The sequence below is a fragment of the Mesoplodon densirostris genome, chromosome 1, assembly GCF_025265405.1.
Source record: "Mesoplodon densirostris isolate mMesDen1 chromosome 1, mMesDen1 primary haplotype, whole genome shotgun sequence".
NCBI lineage: Eukaryota > Metazoa > Chordata > Mammalia > Artiodactyla > Ziphiidae > Mesoplodon > Mesoplodon densirostris.
This window is the reverse complement of record NC_082661.1, coordinates 113,799,823-113,819,782: the sequence shown is the minus strand read 5'-3', so window position 1 is coordinate 113,819,782 and position 19,960 is coordinate 113,799,823. Positions and strand designations below refer to the sequence as shown.

At 41.8% G+C, this 19,960-nt stretch overlaps 1 protein-coding gene across 2 annotated transcripts in view; it reads left to right on the top strand.

Moving 5' to 3' along the window:
* Positions 1–8,243: 8,243 nt before the first annotated feature.
* B3GALNT2 (beta-1,3-N-acetylgalactosaminyltransferase 2) overlaps positions 8,244–19,960 on the top strand; it is a 58,798-nt gene continuing 47,081 nt past the window's right edge. For both annotated transcript variants that reach the window (XM_060108080.1, XM_060108070.1), the window contains exon 1: positions 8,244–8,565. In XM_060108080.1, coding sequence (XP_059964063.1) covers positions 8,454–8,565 — 112 coding nt within the window. In that variant the 5' untranslated portion in view covers positions 8,244–8,453. The remainder of the gene's footprint in view (positions 8,566–19,960) is intronic.

Genomic DNA, 19,960 nt, shown 5'->3' with positions numbered 1-19,960 from the left:
AGATTCTTAACCACTGCGCCACCAGGGAAGCCCAGAGGCAAGCTTTTTACTGCCACCTACCGGTAGAAAATGCAATCGCCTGCCAAGTTCAAGGAGGGAAAGAATTGGAGGGAGAACCTGAGCTTTGGATAGGGTGACCCTATGTCCACATTTACAGAAATTCCCCAGTGTCCTGGCATCTATCCAATTTAGCACTTGTTCTGTCCCCCTTTCCTCTCAAAACTCTGATGTGGATGATAAATTATATGGCTATTACTGACTCTTTCCATACATCATATAAAATACTCAAGTTAGTCTTAGGCTCCCACCTAAATGCACATACACTTCTTCATTCTGAGCCCTTCTCCCAGCTCTGATCTTCCTCTTTCCTGTCTTCACAACCAAGCTTCGTGAAAAAGTAATCCATATACCATTTCCACTTCATTACTTATTATTCTTCCCTCAGCTCGCAGTACCCTAACTAGCTTAAAACTGCGAGTTACCTAGCAACATCAAATTAGTAGACACCTTTCTGTCTTTGTCTTAGTTAGTTCGGGCTGCTATAACAAAGTACCATAGATGGGGTGGCTTATAAACAATAGGAATTCATTTTTCATGGTTCTGAAGGCTGGAAGTCTGAGATCAAGGTGCCAACATGGTTGGGCTCTGGTGAGAACTGTCTTCCCGGTTGCAGATTGCCAACTTCTTGTTGTAGAAACTGGTAAAAGGGAATGACCTAGCTCTCTGGCCTCTTCTTATAAGGGCACTAATCTTATCATGAGGGCTCCACCCTCATGGCCTTACTACCCCCAAAAGCCCCACCTCCAAATACCATCACTGTTGGGGGTTAGATTTCAGTATATGAATGTGGGGGACACATTCAGTCTATAAGTGTTTACCTCACTTCATACAGTGACAACACTGTTCACATTTGCTTGTCCTCCCTCCCCACCTCATCCTTGTCTTCTGTGACACTTTCCCATTTTCCTCCTGTATTCTGACTTCCTCTCAGTGTCCTTTGTAATTTCCTCTTCCTCTGCTTGCACCTATAAGCTTGTGTCTCTGCTACACTATCCCTGGGTAACCACATGCCATGGATTACTACAATTAATTTGGTAAGGATTTCTACATTCATTCACTCAGTCATTCATTCAGAAATATTTATGCAGCACCTACAAAGTACCATGTTTTGGGATATGGCAGTGAACAAAATGGAGGGGGAAAAACTCCTGCTCTATGTGGGACAATTAAAAAAAAATAAGTAGATTGGACAGTGTGTTAGAGGGTGATAGTGATGTAGAATAGAATAATGGAGGTTAGGAGTGGTGGGGGGAGGTTGTAATTTTCAGTGGAAAGGATGGGGAAGGGTTCCTTGAGAAGGGAGCAATTTAGCTGACTTGAAGGAGGAGAAAGAGTGAGTCATGAAGATATCTGGAGAAAGAGCCAAAGGAGCAAACAGTGCAAAGGTCCTGAGGCAGGAATGTACCTGTCATATTCAGGGGATGGCAAGGAGGCCGATATGGCTCTGGAACAAAGGCAGTGAGGTGGAGGGCAGTAGGGGATGAGGTTAGAGGACCTGTAGTCTATTTTGAGAACTTTGGTTTCCCTGTGAGTGAACTGATGACCCTTTGCAAGATTTTAGGTTGAGAAATGGGGTGGTCTTATTTACATTTTAACAGAATCACGGTCTTAGGTCAGGTTTCCCGGGAAACAGACTCAAACTCAGGTAGTGGGCAGGAGGTTTACTGGGAACTGCTCTTGGAGACACGTATAAGGGAGTGAGGGAAGCAGGATTGGGCAGAGGAAGAAGTTGAACTGGGAAGCAGTTACAACAGAGGCCATGGTATGGTTCTTTAGCTACCCCGAATCTTTTCACCCCTATTTAACTCGTCATCGGATGCAGGTTGCCTCAGGGGAGAGAGCTGTACCCTTGGGTAAGGCAGCACCCTTCAGCTAAGAGCAGTTCCCAAAAGGAGATTCAACTGAGAGTCATCGGCAGTCTGCTCTCCGTCCAGAAAGGGGGATCTGGGTGGTACACCACTGCATCCCCTCCGTCTACCCTTTGCACCCTTCAGCTAGACCTGGTCCATTTAGTTCCCGTCTGGATGCATTCTTCCACTTTCTGGTTGGCCCTTGCTTCCGTAGCTTGTCTCAGAGTGTAGATGACGCTCCTCTTCTTCCTCTCCTGTTCCTGGTAGATACCCCTCCCCGTCAGCCAGTCCGTTCTCCATACAGCACCCCGTCAGCCAGTCCATTCTCCACACAGCAATGTGAGTGATCCTGCTAAAACATAAGGCAGATCATGCTACTCCTCCACTCAAAGCCATCAAGTTAGTACTCTACATTTCAGGGTTAAAGTGAGAATCCTTTTCATGATTTATATCATATTCTTGCTGGAGACTACATCTCTAACCTCATCCCCTCTTCTTCTCCTCCTTATTCATTCTGCTCCCCTTACACCAGCCTCCATTTTGTAAGACAATTTGGTAGTATCTATTCTCCTTTTCTTCTCGGAGAAGCCCCGAACAAGTAGGATAATCAAAATACAAGAGTCAAGATGCCTCAGACTGAGATGTTAAAAGAGTTCCATCTGGTGGTGGAAAAAAGGCTTTCTTCTGCAAAGATTATCTGCCACATCATTTAAATTAATTCTTAACTTAAAAGAATTCAACTCTTGGCTGAAAAAGAAAGAGAAGTAATCATTTAAATAGTACACATTACTTGGACAGTGTGTGCCCTAGGCACAGGCTGCCAAGTAGTCCTAAAACCCTTGAAAAGGATGTGATTGATTTTAAAGGTTTCCTAACTATTGGCCCAGAGAAGTGAACTTTATTGTTTAAGTGACTAAGCAAGATGGTTTCCTTGGGGAAGAAAGTGAATGATTGAAGAGCTGCAGGGAAACATTAATGACAAAGAATTAGGAGGAAAAAACCCACAGATTTTTGCATACACAAACTCACACATACTGTTCTTTTTTGGCTGTTTAAGAGATATTCAAGGGTAATTTTTCCTTCGCTGTTGGCAAATAAGAATTGGATCCTGTTTTAAAAAATGGGCAGAGGATCTGAATAGACATTTTTCCAAAGAAGGCATATAGATGGCCAACAGGTACATGGAAAGGTGATCAACATCACTAATCATAAGGGAAATGCAAATCAAAACCACAATGGGATGTCACCTCATACCTGTTAGAATGGCTTTCATCAAAAAGACAAGGAATAACAAGTGTTGGCGAGGACATGGAGAAAAGGAAACCCTTGTGCACTATTGATGAGAATGTAAATTGATGCAGCCACTATGGAAAACAGTATAGAGGTTCTTCAAAAAATTAAAAATAGAACTATCATATGATCCAGCAATGCCACTTCTGGGTATTTATCCAAACCCTGAGTTGTCAGATGATGGTTAGCATTTTTTAGCAACAAAGTATTTTTTAATTAAGGAATGAATATTGTTTTTTTTAGAGATAATGCTATTACACACTTAACAGGCTACAGTATAGTGTAAACATAACTTTTATATGCACTGGGAAACCAAAAAATTCATAGGACTCGCTTTATTGCGATATTTGATTTGCTGCAGTGGTCTGGAACAGAAACCACAACATCTCTGAGGTATGCCTGTATTGATCAGATCTCATGGTTAGAAATGTCCTAAAATATGGGAAAAATGTAAATACTGATTATTTGAATTCATAAAAATTTTAAATGTTTTATGTCCAAAAAGTCATAAAATTAAAAGACAAGAAAAATGAGAACAATATTTTCCACAAATATAATGGATTAATATCCTTAATATATAAAGGGCTCTTACAAATAGGTAAGAGGCAAAATAACACAGATAATTTACAGAAGAAGAAACAGAAGCACCTAATAAACATAAAAATATTTAATCTCACTAATAAAAAAACGTTTCGCCCCTTGAATTAGAAAATAATTTTTTTTTTAATGCTAAGGTAGGTAAGATGAGATAGAAATGTACTTGTTAAAGGCAGACATACACATTGATACAATGCCAGTATGTACAAAGAGCTTTAGAATAATATTTAAAAAGGAAATCATCTGAAATGCGGTTAAAGTATTATGCACAGAAGTGCCAGTATTATTTATTATAGTAGAAAAATGGAAACAACCTATACATCCAATAAGAGGAGAACGGGTTAGAAATTATAGTGTGAACAAATGATTGTACAGTTAAGTTATATTTTCTAAGACTACTAATTAAATGCGAAAATGCTTATGTTCTATGTTAGGTGAAAATAAATTGATATAAATTTGTATTTACAGTATGATTACCAATATGTTTTAATGGAAAAAAGCAATATATGATTGGTATTTGGTGTGATTTAATTTCTTCTTTATATTCTTCTGAATTTTCCAAATTCCTGTTTATAATTATGTATTACTTTTGTAGTCAGAAAAAAAAAAAAATCCTCCTCAGAGCCTGCAGGATAAAATCTAAATTCTTTAGCATAGCATGTGATGATCACCTTCTCACCATTCCCCAGTCCTAACTTTCTTAAGGTCTTACCAGATGGCTTGCATTTCCCTAATTGCCATGACATCACTGTCTCAGGGTTGTTTTATTATTTATTTATTTTTGCCTAGGACGCACTTGAATGCCCTTCCCACCCTCTGGTCCCTTTTTTTTTTTGCGGTCCGCGGGCCTCTCACTGTTGTGGCCTCTCCCGTTGCGGAGCACAGGCTCCGGACGCGCAGGCTCAGCGGCCATGGCTCACGGGCCCAGCCGCTCCGCGGCATGTGGGATCTTCCCGGACCGGGGCACGAGCTCGTGTCCCCTGCATCGTCAGGCGGACTCTCAACCACTGCGCCACCAGGGAAGCCCCCTCTGGTCCCTTTTATTTCAATCCCGCAGCCACTCCGTGGGGTGGGTCAGATAACTCCTCCTTTGTGCTGCCGTCATTCTCTATGATTCCTTTCTCATAGCCCTTCCCACACTTAATTGCAATCAGAGTGACCAACCATCCTCGGTTTGCCTCTCCCTAATTCTAATTCTCTGTTAACTTGTTCACTCCACAGACTGTTTACCTTATCTCTGGGTTTTAAATTTTTTTATTCTTTCCATGATACGGATTGTCTCTCTTATGATCTTTACCCACTAAAGTTTTTCAGGTGGTAAGAGATAACAAGTAGGTGGAATGATGACTGCTGATCCTATCAACAGTTGATACAGGCAGCTCCCACTGTGGTGAGAGACGAAGATGCTAAAAAGGCCTGTCAGGTGCCAGTGAAGTTTCCTTCGTAGGTTAAATCACCTTGGTAATTGGAAGGAACATCGTGATTAGTTAATATATTAGGATGGTTTTGTTTATTCCTCCCTTTGGTGCTCTTGGTAATTCTGAACAGTTGTTTAAATACTGCTATTTAATACTGTAACCTGCCCCATTTCAGTCCCACATTCCCAATTCCCGTACCCTGCTCTACTTTTCATATTTTCTGTAGCAATTACCATCTTCCAGGTGCCAGTAAAATGTATCTTTTTTTTTTGTATTTCTTTATTATCTCTATAGTCTATAGTCTGCCCCTGCTGCCACCATCCCAGGACAAGGACCTTTGTTTTGTTCATCAGTTTATCCCAAGCACCTACAAAAATGCCTGGCACATAATAGGAGCTCCGTAAGTATCTGATGAATTAATAGATCTGCCTAAATTGGGGATTATTCCTCTTTTGGGGTTAACTCGTTATAAACCTTTAAGCACAAAATGAAAATTTTAGGATTTCAAGAGAGGCATTTTAATACTTTTCTTGAGGATAAAAAACAGGACACCCTTAGTGACAACCAATTATTACTTTCTTGACAATTTCTTTACTTGAAATGTAGAAAGCAGGTTAGCATAGTTTCTAAACAAAGAAGAACTTCTAACAGGGAATATGTAGACATTACGTATTCTCCTTCCTTATTGCAATATGTAAACATTCTGGGAAAGGGGCACACAGATCTTGGGGACATTTGCTCAGGAGCCACAAAGATCACAGCCTACTAATTCCATGTTTCCCACAAGAATGACAAATTGTTCTCCATTGTCTTCAGGGGCCATGGAGAATACTAGGGGCCGTGAAGACTCCCAAAACTGTTTACAAACAGTATTGTTTCTCATATTTGCATAATATACTGCACCAGCCGCCTATGAGATGACCCCCAATCACCCTTGCCTCCTGGTATTCACAACCTTCTGTGTTTCCTCCCACAGTGAATCAGGGCTGGTCTGTGTTGACTGCAGAAGTGACAGTGTGTGTCTTCCAAGCATTCATCATAAAAGGCATTGCACCATCTCCACCGGTCTCTTGGGTCTCCAACTCTTGGGGAAGCAAGTCTCCATGGTGTGGGGACTCTAAAGCAGCTCATTGGAGGGACTTCCCTAGTGGTCCAGTGGGTAGGACTCTGAGCTCCCAATGCAGGGGGCCTGGGTTCGATCCCTGGTCGGGGAACTAGATCCTGCATGCATGCTGCATCTCAGAGTTCACATGCTGCAACTAAGAAGCCCGAATGCCACAACTAAAGATCCCACATGCTGCAACTAAGACCTGCATGCTGCAGCCAAAATAAAGAAATATTATTTTTAAAAATAATAAAGCAGCTCACTGGAGAGACCTACTTAGAGAGGAACTTAAAGAGGCGGAAAGGCAGTACCAACTTGCTGGCCATGGAAGTGAGCCACCTAGGAAGTAGATTCTCCAGCACTAGTCAAGACTTCAGATGACCACAGCCCCAGCTGACATCTGCCTGCAACTTTATGGGAGACCCTGAACAAAAATTTAGCTCTCCAATTCCTGGCCCACAGAAATTGTGAGACATAATGATTATTGTCGTTTTAAGAGTTTGGGAGTAATTTGTTAGGTAGCAGTAGATAACCAACGAATATACAAATCCCTTTAAAGGGAAAAAATTACTTCTGACCCCATATTATTTTTATTATTTTACTTGAACAGTACAAACATACAGTATAAACTCTTTAGGTTTATAGCTTTCATACAACTATTATAAGAAATTAAAAAATTAAATATAATACAGGCCATATTACAAAACAATCAAATAAAAAGTAATTTTAATTTCTGCTGAAATTAAATTGCCACTCAAGGAGACCATGGTACTGACAGTGCCTAAGATGTCTCCTCCTGGACTGTTCAGTGACTTTGAATCAATTACCCTTTTTTCCTTAAGCCTGTTTGAAGTGGATTTTCTGTGGCTTTCAACCAAGACTTTCCCCAACGATATAGTTAACTTCTGTTTCCACAATTTGGGAAAACTTAAAAAACAAACGGAGCACCACAAGCCAGGCGCTCATTTTCCTCCTCTCCTCCGTCTGTCTTCTTAACATCGGGACCTTGACCGTCTCGCCCCTTCACCCACACGGCCTCAACCAGGGCACTCGTGAGTTTGGCCGCAGGCGGGTCCGAGGGGTCAAGTCCTCGGGCCAGTGGGCAGTACTTTATCCTTAAGGAGCGCTGCAGGGGTCCTGCCCACAGGTGCTTCGGAGCCCGCGTCCTTTCGGCCCTCCCGGCTCACGTCCTGTAGCAGGTGTGCGTGCGCCTCATTCTACTCGCAACTTTCCAGCGCTAGTTGGACACCCGGGCACGTGAAAATTTTACCCTCGATTGGACCGTCGCTGTCGTACTCCACAGCTTGATCCCCTGGGCGCGGTCTTACTCATCCTGAGTTCCTAGAGGACAGGACCGGGCAAAGAGCCTGGTACACACTGCACCAGAACTAATACTCGACGATTCACAGCTGAAGGCAACTGGGCTGCTTCGCCCCGATCTCCGGCGTCCGCAAGATCCCATCTCCCACACAAGGCTAGCATTCGGCATGAGGAAGCTCCTGCGTGATTTTAAAAAGCCTTCCCTTAGATCTCCCTTTCAATCTTGGGCAATCAGCACCTTCCACCTCAGCTGTGTTTCCCTCCCGGGTGGGGGCGGCCCCAAAGCGCGGGGTCGCCCGGCGTCGCCCGGCATTACCTCCCTTCGGCCGCCGGGGGGCGGTAGACGTCGAAAAGGGTTGCGCGTGCACCGTGTGGGGCCCTGCGCTCTGCCTCCGGAACCGCCGAGTGACGGAGGCGAATGCGTGGGGTTATGGGAAGTGTGGTTTTCCAGTCACTGGATCACTGGGGCACTCCCGGCTTGATCCCAGAGCGGGACTTCAGCTCCCGGCTGGCCGACGAGAGCGGGAGGGGACGCGAGGGAAGGGGCGGGGCGAGAGAGAGAAAAGGCGGGCGGGGCCGGGGGGAGGCCAAGCGGAGGGGGCGGGGCTCCGCCCGGCTGAGCTGCTGCCGCTGGTGGTCTGAGGAAGCCGAGAGGAACCTGGACGGCGTCGGGCGCGAGGGCTGGCGTCCCCGGAGTCGTAGCGCGGGAGTCGGCCGCCGGCACTCGGCCTCCCTACTTGCAGGTTCCCTCCCGCAACGCGGGAGAGCCCGGAGCGCGGCGGGGGTGCGAGGTGGAGCAGGCGGGGGCGGCCAATGCGAAACTGGCTGGTGCTGCTGTGCCCGTGTGTGCTCGGGGCCGCGCTGCACCTCTGGCTGCGGCTGCGCTCCCCGCCGCCCGCCCGCGCCTCGGGGGCCGGCCGGGCAGGTGAGGTCCTGGGGCCGGGCAGGGCGGGCCGGGCGGCCGCGAGCGGGGGGGAAGCCGGCTCCGAGCCTCCCGGCGGCTTCCTTCGCGGAGCTCCGCCGGGAGTCCTGGGCGGGGGGCGGCCCGACACGACGGTCCGCGGATAAAACAAACGGCCCTTTTCATCCTCGAGGCGTTAATATCGGGCAAACTTGAGGGCGCTTTTCTCGTTTCGCGTCTCGGCCGCTCCTCACCTCCCCGCGTTTCTTAATGGCCACAAAGCCGGTGCCCGCGACTGCAAGCCTTCCGGCTGTCCCCAGGCCTGGCCCGAGCCTCCCGGCGCCTGCCCGGGGAGCAAAGCCCCGCGTGTCCTTCAGCCCTTCAGCTGCAGCTGCTCACGCCCGGGGTCGGGCTACCAGGTTGCTTTCTTCCTCCCCAGGTGTTGGTCTTTTTCGGTCAAGACTTTTGAGGTCTTCGGGCCGTGGATCACGTTTGTGCGTGTTTTTAAAGGTGGCTGGGTTTTGCTTTTAAGGAATAACTTTGCTTTGAGAGTATACTGTACTTTGTGAATCCTTTGAAAACTGTGATGTAAGTCGGTTGAACAGATCGAGGCATGGCTGCGAGTGGAGTTGTTCCTGGGAACTTGGTTTGCAAAAGCCTGCAAATGAAAAATATACACGAAAATATCAAGTTCTTTAATGGTCTTCCCCATTTGCTCTAAAAGTTATTCTCTTGTGGGAAAGAAACCTTTGTTCATGTTCACTTCACAGCCTGAGAAATTGAATGCTGTGCCCACAGCCCAGGGGGTTTTCTGTTGTTAATGAATTCCACCGCTCTGAAGACGTCTTCAGGTTTCCCTTTTTTTCTTGTCTTCTTTTTTAAGGGCTTGCCCTAGGACATGTAAAGAAGCCTAGAAGGCTGTTTTAAAGATGAGGTAATTGTCGTTTTTGGTTTTTAACTACGTTGGGAGTTTCTTTCTTACCACTTCTCCCCAAAGACAGTTGTTTTCTTATGCAATATTTTAAAGAATTAGAGTTGAATATTTGCAATTCTGAGATGGCTCTGTGCCTTAACTTAGAAGTAGAAAGTACAGAAACTAATTTGGCAATCCTCAAAGCAATCTCACTGTTATAATTGGAGTTCTTTATTCTGGTAACCGTCTCTTAAAATCCTTTTCTATTAGAGAAGCCATAAGTTCTTTGAGAAGGCTGCTTGTGTGACCTGAATGGAATTAAGATACTATTTAAATGATTTAATGAAAGTGCAGTGTTACAGGGCATTTAACTTAACAGGTTAGGATTTTTTTTGTCTGTTGTGTTTTTTTAGGGTTTTGTAAATGGAGCTGAGGAAAGAGTGCTATAGATATATAGTACTCTGTAACACCTGTTGGGTTTTGCATTTTACAAATTTCTGTGATGAGTGAGCTCTACTGGAATTTACTTGTAGAGCATACTTAGGATATTTATGACCTAAATATCTTTTAGGGTCCATAAACAAGCGAAAACCATACGTTCAAGCTGAAAACTTAGTAGGCCTCCCTGACAATTTCTTAAGTTTTTTTAAATTTATTTTTTATGTTTTTATACAATTTTAAAAGGTTACTTTCCATTTACACTTATTACAAAATATTGGCTCTGTTCCTTGTGTTGTACAACACATCCTTGAACCTATCTTACACCCAGTAGTTTGTCCCTCTCACTCCTCCACCCCTATATTGCCCCCTCCGCCCTCCACTGGTAACTACTAATTTGTTCTCCACATCTGTGAGCCTGCTGCTTTTTTGTTACATTCACTGGTTTGTTATATCTTTTAGATTCCACGTGTAAGTGATATCATGCAGGATTTGTCTTTCTCTGACTTATTTCACTTACCCTGATGCCCTCCAACTCCATCCGTGTTGCTGCAAATGGCAAAACTTCTTTCTTTTTTTAAGGCTGAGTAGTATTTCATCGTGTGTATGTATATCACATCTTCTTTATCCATTCATCTGTTGATGGACACTTAGGTTGTTTCCATATCTTGGTAATTGTAAATAATGTTGCTGTGAACATTAGGGTGCGTGTATCTTTTGTATTAGTGTTTTTGGGTTTTTTTCAGTTATATACCCGGGAGTGGAATTGCTGGGCCATATGGTAGTTTTTTGAGGACTCTCCATACTGTTTTCCACAGTGACTGCACCAGTTTACATTCTTACCAACAGCGTACAAGGGTTCCCCTTTTCTGCACATCCTCCCCAGTATTTGTGTTCTTTTTGATGATAGCCATTCTGAGGTGTGAGGTGACGTCTCATTGTGGTTTTGGTTTGCATTTCACTGATGACTAGGGATGTTGAGCATCTTTTCATGTGCCTGTTGGCCATCTGCATTTCCTCTTTGGAAAAGTGTTCATTTCTTCTGCCCATTTTTTAATTGGGTTGTTTGTTTTTCTGATGTTGAGTTGTATGAGCAGTTTATATATGTTGGATGTTAATCACTGATCAGTCATATCATTCGCAAATATTATCTCCCATTTGGCAGGTTGTCTTCCTGTTTCTATCAATGGTTTCCTTTGCTGTGAAAAGCTTTTAAGTTTAATTAGGTCCTATTTGTTTACTTCTGCTTTTATTTCCTTTATCTTAGGAGATGGATCCAAAAACATATTGCTGCGATTTATGTCAAAGAGTGTTCTGCCAATTTTTTCCTCAAGGAGTTTTATAGTATCCAGTCTTACATTTACGTCTTTAATCCATTTTGGGTTAATTTTTGTATATGGTGTTAGAGAATGTTCTAATTTTATTCTTTTACGTGTAGCAGTGCAGTTTTCCCAGCAGCACTTACTGAAGAGACTGTCTTTTCCCCATTGTCTATTCTTGCTTCCTTTGTCATAGATTAATGGACCATAAGTGTGTGGGTTTATTTCTGGGTTCTCTGTTCTGTTCCATTGATGTATGTGTCTATTTTTGTGCCAGTACCATACCATTTCGATTACTGTAGCTTTGTAATATAGTCGAAAGTCAGGGGGCCTGATTCCTCCAGCTCTGTTCTTCTTTCTCAAGGTTGTTTTGTCTATTTGGGGTCTTTTGTGTTTCCATACGCATTTTAAAATTATTTGTTCTAGTTCTGGAAGCTTTGTGGCTTCATGTCCAACCTTTTTGCCCTTTGTCTGTGTGCCTGGAGCCAGTCCCACTGTGCTCACATTTTCTCCTGTAGTGCTCACAGCTCCCAGCCCCAGTGACATTCCCTTTCCCTGAGTCTGCACTGGGTCTCTTGTGCTTCCTTCCCCTCAGGTAGCCAGTCTTCCCCTGGGCCACTCCTGGAGGTGAGGGGGTTACCTCTTTCCAGTGTTTTTTATTCCTGTGGGGCTCACCTAAAAGTATTAAAAGTAACTTCGTAAAAAAATGTTTTTTCTTTTTGAGATAAGTTTTTCCCCCTCTGTTAGTGTTTCAGTGATATCTTATCTGCTGTCCTGTGAGACCAGGCTAGATTAAGGAAACTAGGAAGTAGACCTTGGAAAGGGCAGGGCTATCAGTGAGGAGATCAGTACCAGTTGTGTAAATTAACTTTGACTTTAGATGGATATTGTGCATCTAGTCAAATAATAAATAGAGTATTTAATCTTAAGTGCCTTGCAGAGTCCTAATTTCGTTTGGCACCTTTGGTACTTTCAAAACTAAAAACAGTAGAAGCATCTAGATTGCTGAAATTTCCTACAAATTCTTTTCTCATTGTGTTGTCACCAGTTCAAACCAAAACGTTGGAGCATTTTTACATTTTAGCCCTTATCCCTTAAGCCTAGAGTGAGAGAGAAAACCCAAGACTTTGTTAAGTATTCTTCCCTTGAATATACATTTAAAATTTTGTTTTTGTTCTCTTTTCTCTCCTGCCTCTTTGTCTGTCTTCAGTCTCATTAAGCCGTGGCAGGGAGATTTACCTCCCCTGAATGTTAAAAAAGGCCCTCTGACTTGCAGTTGATTCTACAAATATTTGAGAGCCTCCTCTGTGCCAACTCCTGTTGTAGGTGTGGGATTACAGCAGTAATCAAGATAAAGTCCCTGCCCTCATGCAGTTTACAGTTTAGAAGGGAAGGCAGAACATAAGAAAATAATTATTAAATATCATAGGGGAGAGTGATAAGTGTGGTGACAAAAATAAAGCAGTGTAAGAGGATAGAGAATGATGTGCTGCTGTTTTAAATAGAGAGGTCAGGGGCTTCCCTGGTGACGCAGTGGTTAAGAATCCACCTGCCAATCCAGGGGACACAGGTTTGAGCCCTGGTCCAGGAAGATCCCACATACCGCGGAGCAACTAAGCCCGTGCACCACGACTACTGAGCCTGCGGTCTAGAGCCCGCGAGCCACAGCTACTGAGCCCATACATCTAGAGCCCGAGCTCCGCAACAAGAAAAGCCACCTCAATGAGAAGCCTGTGCACCGCAACGAAAGAGTAGCCCCCCTCGCTGCAGCTGGTGAAAGCCCGCGTGCAGCAACGAAGACCCAAAGGAGCCAGAAATAAATAAGTTTATAAATAAATCAATAGAGAGGTCAAGGGAGGCTGCTCTAAAGAGGTCACAGTTGGGCAGGAACCTGAATGCATTAATGAAGTGTGTCAGTCGTGTTAGTACGTGGTACTATTCTAATGTAGTAGCTCACCTTGAACAGGTGAAACCCAGTCAGGGAGAACAGCTGGTGAAGAGCCAGCAGATCTCCTGTTGTGAAATCCAGCACAGCTAGGGGGTGAGGAGAGGAAAATGGAGGTGGAGACAGCCATTTGGGCTAGGGAATAAAGATACAGGATATCTCAGTGATAACGTATTGGTTTGAGGTTATGCCTTAGCAGGAATTGTTTAACAGTTAATTTAGAAAAATGATGTACCAAAAGAGGCTTCTCTTTCTAGGATATTTTGAAAGAAGGAAACCAAAGAGAAAGGAAAGAAACGGATCCATTCAACAAATGCTTACAGTAGGTATTTAGTCCCTGCTCTCAAGGTGCTCGCAGTTTGTTAACTGGAAACCGACATGGGGCAAGCAGAAGGTCAAAGACAAATTGAGCTTGCTTTGCAGTTTCGCCTAGGGCTGCCTCGTCCAAAATGATCGCTATATGCTAATCTGGTCTCTGTGCTTCAGTTTCCTTATTTATAAAATGATGACCTCACAGGGTTACTGTGAAGATTCAGTTAATAAAACACCCAGAACAGTGCCTGATTCCTCGTGAGCACTCTGAATTTTAGAGAGGAATGGTAGTGTGGAGGCGGCCGATGTCCTTGCTAGTGAGGTGTTTGGGGAGGTATCTGAAATTGGTGAGAGCACGCTGGTAGCATGTATAATGATTGTCCTTATCAGTAGATATGTGGTGAACTTGCATGTTTTCTTCATTTTCAAGATTCCTGCCTGTTTGTGGTTGGTGTCATGTGAGACATGCACATGAGAGTGGAAATTTTAGTCTAATTTTTAAGAATCTTTGGGCTTATTTTGAAGAGTCAGTTTTGGAGTCTTTAATAAACTTTTGGATGTCCACTTTCAGTGCAGAGTCTAGCAGGTTGCCAGACTCTCAGGATTTACTACATATTAAAGAAGAGGAATGGTCATTGCCTTCAGGGAGCTTGTGTGGGGTTTTAATTATTCTTGACAGTATGAAGGTTTGTTTATTGCTATATATTTGCCATCTAAGGCAGTGAACATAGGAGGTGCTCAGTTACTTGAAGGAATGAATCAAGAGGAGAAAACTGGGAAAGTATGAATGAGTTTGTCACCTATAGATCGTTCACATTCCATGATTTACATTTTTTTCTTATAAAAGTAAAACAAGTTTTTTATAGAAAAATTTTGAAATTATTTTTTAAAAAGGAAAGAAAAATGATCTATGCTAGGCAATTTTTGTATCATACATATAAAACATGGTCGGGAGAATTATTTAGTATTAAAAATTTTTTTTTGATATATCATGTACATTCAGAAAAGTGCACGTAAATGTGAGCTTGATGTAGTTTCACAAACTGAATCACCCAGCTAATCAGCACCCAAATTAAAAACAGGAAAACTACCAACACCTTAGAAGCTTCCTTTATGCTCCCTTCTTATCACTGTCAGGAGTGGTACCCATGATCCTGATCTTTAGTGGCAGAGATTTGCCTGCTTTGTACTTTATATAAGTGGAACCAAATAGTATGTACATAGTTCTTACAGCCTGCTTATCTTACTTAATAAGATGTAGAACAGCATTTAATGAAATGTTTAAAACAATTTTAATGTCTGATAGTATTCTAGCATATAGATACACCATACTTTATGTAACTGATGCCTTATTTGTGCGTTCATGTATTTTGCAGTTTTTCACTATTAAGAAATGACACTGTGATGAAGAGATCTTTTAGTGCATCACTGATTATTTCCTTAGCCTATATTCTTAGCCAAGGACAAAAGTTATACAATTCTGAGGTATTTGATGTATATTGGCAAAATTTCCTGCAGAATACTATATCAACTTACATTCCTATTAGCAACATAGGAGAGTAGCCATTTCCTTGAAATAACTACCTCTATCAAAACGTCAGTCATTTGGGTATTATCATTTAAGAAAATATTTGTCAGTTTGAATGTAGGAGAAAACTGGTGTCTTATTATTGCTGTAATTCAAACTTCTAGTGAAGTTGAACCGTTTTTTATAGGTTTGTTGGCTATTTGCATTTCTTTTTCTGTAAATTATGTTTATTCTTTGTCTCATGTTCACTTCTTAGTTTTTTTGTTGTTGTTTTTGTTTCCTGTTTTCAGACACCAGAATCAAACTAGGTACCCTGTACTTGCAACATTGAGCAGAGGATGATGAAAGTGTAGGGGGGGAACTGGAAAGCTGGGCAGCATTCTTACACAGCATCCACTTTGAGGAGTTTTTGTTGGTTTGTTTAATCTTGGCTGTGCCACGTGGCTTGCGGGATCACGGTTCCCCAACCAGGGATGGGACCTGGACCACAGCAGTGAAAGTGGCGAATCCTAACCACTAGACCACCAGGGAACTCCTCACTTTGAGTTTTATACTGTGTGACACACTACTCACAGGTCTGTTGGACTGATTTACATTGATGGTATGTGGCAGAAGAAACCAGTATTTTTAAAAATTGAGACATAATCGACAAATTACACTAGTTTCAGATGTGCAGCATAATAATTTGATACATGTATATATTCTATAATGATCACCACAGTATGTATAGTTAACATCTGTCACCACACACAGTTACAAATTTTTTTTCCTGTGATGAGAACTCTTAAGACCCACTCTCTTTAGCAACATTTAAATACAGTACAGTTTTTTGTTTTGTTGTTTTTTTTTTTTTTTTTTTGGTTGGGGGTCATGCCGTGCGGCTTGCGGGATCTCAGTTCCCCAAACAGGGATTGAACTCGGGCCACGGCAGGGAAAGCCCAGAATCCTAACCACTGGACCGCCAGGGAATTCCCTGCAATACCGTATTGTTAACTATTGTCACCATGCTGTACATTACATCCCCATGACTTATTTTATAACTGGAAGTTTGTACCCTTTGACCCCTTTTACCCATTATGCCTACACCTCTGGCAAACACCACTCCGTTCTCTGTATGTTTGGTGTTTTGTTTGTTTTAGATTCTACATATGAATGAGTTCATATGGTATCAGCCTGTCTTTGTTGGACTTATTTCGCTTAGCGTAATGCCCTCAGGGTCTGTCCACATGGTTGCAAATGGCAAGATTTCCTTCTTTTTTATGGCTGAATAATATTCCACTGTGTATAAAGAACACATTTTCTGTATTCATTCATCCATCAGTGGACACTTAGGTTACTGCCATGTCTTGGCTGTTGTAAATAGTGCTGCAACGAACATCCCCATGTTCACTATCATGCATATCATCCCCATTCATATGTCTTTTCTAGTGAATGTTTTCATTTCCTTCAGGTAAATACCCAGAAGTGGTTTTGCTGGGTCATATGGTAGTTCTATTTTTAATTTTTTGAGGAACCTCCATACTGTTTTTCATTTTTTAGTGGCTGCATCAATTTACTTTCACACCAACATTGCATGAGGGTTGCCTTTTCTCCACCTTCTCGCCAACACTTGTTATTTCTTATCTTTTTCATAATAGGCATTCTAAGAGGTGTGGTGATGTTTCATAGTGGTTTTGATTTGCATTTCCCTGATGATTAGTGATTTTGAGCACCTTTTCATGTACCTGATGGCAGTCTGCATGTCTTCTTTGGAAAAATGTCTATTCAGATCCTCTGCCCAATTTTAAATGGGATTCTTTGTTTTTTGGTATTGGGTTGTATGAGTTCTTTGTATATCTTGGATATTAATCAGATATATGATTTGTAAATATCTTCTCCTATTTGGCAGGTTGCCTTTTCATTTTGTTGATGGTTTCCTTTGCTGTGCAGAAGCTTTTTAGTTTGATGTAGTCTCACTTATTTTTGCTTTTGTTGCCTTTGCTTTCAGTGTCAAATCTAAAAAAAATACTGCCAAGACCAATGTCAAGGAACTTACTACCTATGGTTTCTTATAGGAGCTTTATGGTGTCAGGTCTTACATTCAAGTTTTTAATCCATTTTCAGTTGATTTTTGTGTATGGCATAAGTTAGTGGTTCAGTTTCATGCTTTTGCACATGGCTGTCCAGTTTTCCCAACGTCATTTATTTAAGAGATTGTCCTTTCCCCGCTGTATATTCTTGGCTCCTTTGTTGTAAATGGATTGACCATATACACGTGGGTTTATTTCTGGGCTCTCAAATCTGTTCTGTTGATCTGTGTGTCTGTTTTAATGCCAGTACTGTAGCTTCATAATATGGTTTGAAACCAGGAAGCATGGTGTTTCCAGCTTTGTTCTTCTTTCTCTAGATTGCTTTGGCTTTTCGAGGTCTTTGTGGTTCCATACAAATTTTAGGATTTTTTTTTCTATTCCTGAAAAATGCCATTGGAATTTTGGTAGAGATTGCACTGTATCTGTAGATTGCTTTAGCTAGTATGGACATTTTAACAATATTAATTCTTCTGATTAGCAAGCATGGAATATCTTTTGTTTCTGTATTCTTCAATTTATTTCATCAATGTCTTTTACTTTTCAGTGTACAGGTCTTTTACCTCCTTGGTTAAATTTATTCCTAGGTATTTATTCTTTTTGATGTGATTGAAATTTCTCTTTCTGATAGTTTATTACTGTGTAGAAATACAGCTGATTTTTGTATATTGATTATGTATCCTGTAACTTTACTGAATTTGTTTATTAGTTCTAACAGTTTTTTGGTTGAGGCTTTAAAAACCTATTTTTCAGTATTTCTGGAAGTAGAAGTTCTCTGAAAGGCCAGAATCTGCCATGTACTTCTCTTCTGCAATAAAAAGAGAAGTGCATGTAAAAAGTAACACAGTTCAGTAGAGGCAGCTAAGATGTGGATGAGAAGCAGAGAGGATTGGCAGTGGCAGAGAGAGGTGGAATAAGATCAAGAAGTACTTTTCAGCAATAATCCATGAGGTTTTCACATACCACATGGTTATCTTCGTGTCTATTTATTTTTAGAAAAATCTCATGGAGAAGTCTGGGAGGAACTATTAGGATAGCCTTGTAGGTCCAGGTGAAAGGTAAGAATTTGAACTGAAGCTAATGACTAGAATTAATGATAAAGAGAAATTTGAGAAAAATTTTAAGAAGATTTTGTCATTAAGAAAAGGTTAAATGATGTTTCATGTAATCCATCTGGAAAAGATTTATTTTGATTACCCATCAAAAATAAGGTAGTGATGTTTGGCATTTAAAGGGATGTTACAGTTATTTTGAAATTTTACTTTTGTGCAGCAACCTTGTTTTCTCATGAAGTCAGATAAATGAGGCATTTGGGATGCATATAATTTTTGCTCTTCTAATCTTTTAAAGCTTTTTAATCCTTTGAGAAGACATTTTGAAACAGATGAAATAGAGTACCTAAAGACTGTTATCAGTATCAGCTTTCTCTGATTAGGAAACTGAGGCACAAGGATTTAAGTAACTTCTTACTGATGCTGTGCAGCACGTTGGCTATAGAATCAATGTCAGATATGTCTGGTCACTGCATTTTCCTCACTCCTGTCTATAAAGTGTATTTACTGCTAATATTTCTCTGTGAAAAAATAGGGGGAGGGACTAGGTTGTCATTGCCAATTTTACATAAGCATTTAAATTATTCTCCCTTGAAGAAATATCAACATGTCTTTGTTGTCTTTTGAATACCTAGATTCTATGATATATAAAAACATTTCATTTAATACAGTAAAGCTCTCTGGCCTGCAGTAATTTATTTTTGGAAACATTGTGGGATCAGTTTCTGCCGCTGAAGAAAGAGATGAAATGGGATCCCTAATGAGAGCTATATATTAGCTTGAAGCTCTCAAGCTTTGAAACTGGTGATGAAAAACAGGGACAAAGTATCTTTCCCTCTATCTTTCTCTAAGGACAGTTTTTTGGGGTGGGGGTGGTGTGCATCTTGTGGGATCTCGGTTCCCTGACCAGGGATTGAACCGGGGCCACAACAGTGAAAGCCTGGAATTCTAACCACTAGGCCACCAGGGAAGTCCCTCTAAGGACATATTTTAAAAATGTAATCCTGTCCATTAAATATGATAGTAAAAAATGACTTGTCCCTTGATTTTGTTTTTTAACTAGAAACGTTTCCCCTCCTTCATCCTTTGTACTATTCAAGTGATAAATATTTGCTGGCTGTAGTATTTATTGGCATGAATAAGAGTTCTGATTCTTTCCAGCATGGTAGTCCTTCAACTTCATCTCCCAAAGTTAATAACTAATATTCATGTAGGACTTCACCTTTGACAGCACATTTGTTGTTGTTGTTGTTGTTAGTTGCTGTTGAATGCCCACGCTTTGCCTGCTACCAAACCAGAACCTTTATACACATTATATCATTTAATTTTTACAACAACTCTATGAGAAGTATTATTCCATCCATTTCTACTTAAGGAAACTGAGGCTCAAGGAGTTAAATAACTTTTACAGCTAAAATAAAAAGCCAGCATTTTATAATTGGCTCTTCCTGCCTACTATTGTATGGTTTATGCCACATTGACCTTCCAAATTGATTCTTTTTTTTTTTTTTTTCTTTTTGCGGTATGCGGGCCTCTCACTGTTGTGGCCTCTCCCGTTGCGGAGCACAGGCTCCGGATGCGCAGGCCCAGCGGCCATGGCTCACGGGCCCAGCCGCTCCGCGGCATATGGGATCCTCCCAGACCGGGGCACGAACCCGTATCCCCTGCATCGGCAGGCGGACTCTTAACCACTGCGCCACCAGGGAGGCCCCCAAATTGATTCTTATCATAAACATCTTACTTGTTTTGAAGAATTTACATATATACTTGGGTGAGCACGAATACATACATAGGTGTGGAAGCAAAAAGCCTCTGCACCAAAATGTTAGTAGTGCTTATCTCTGGA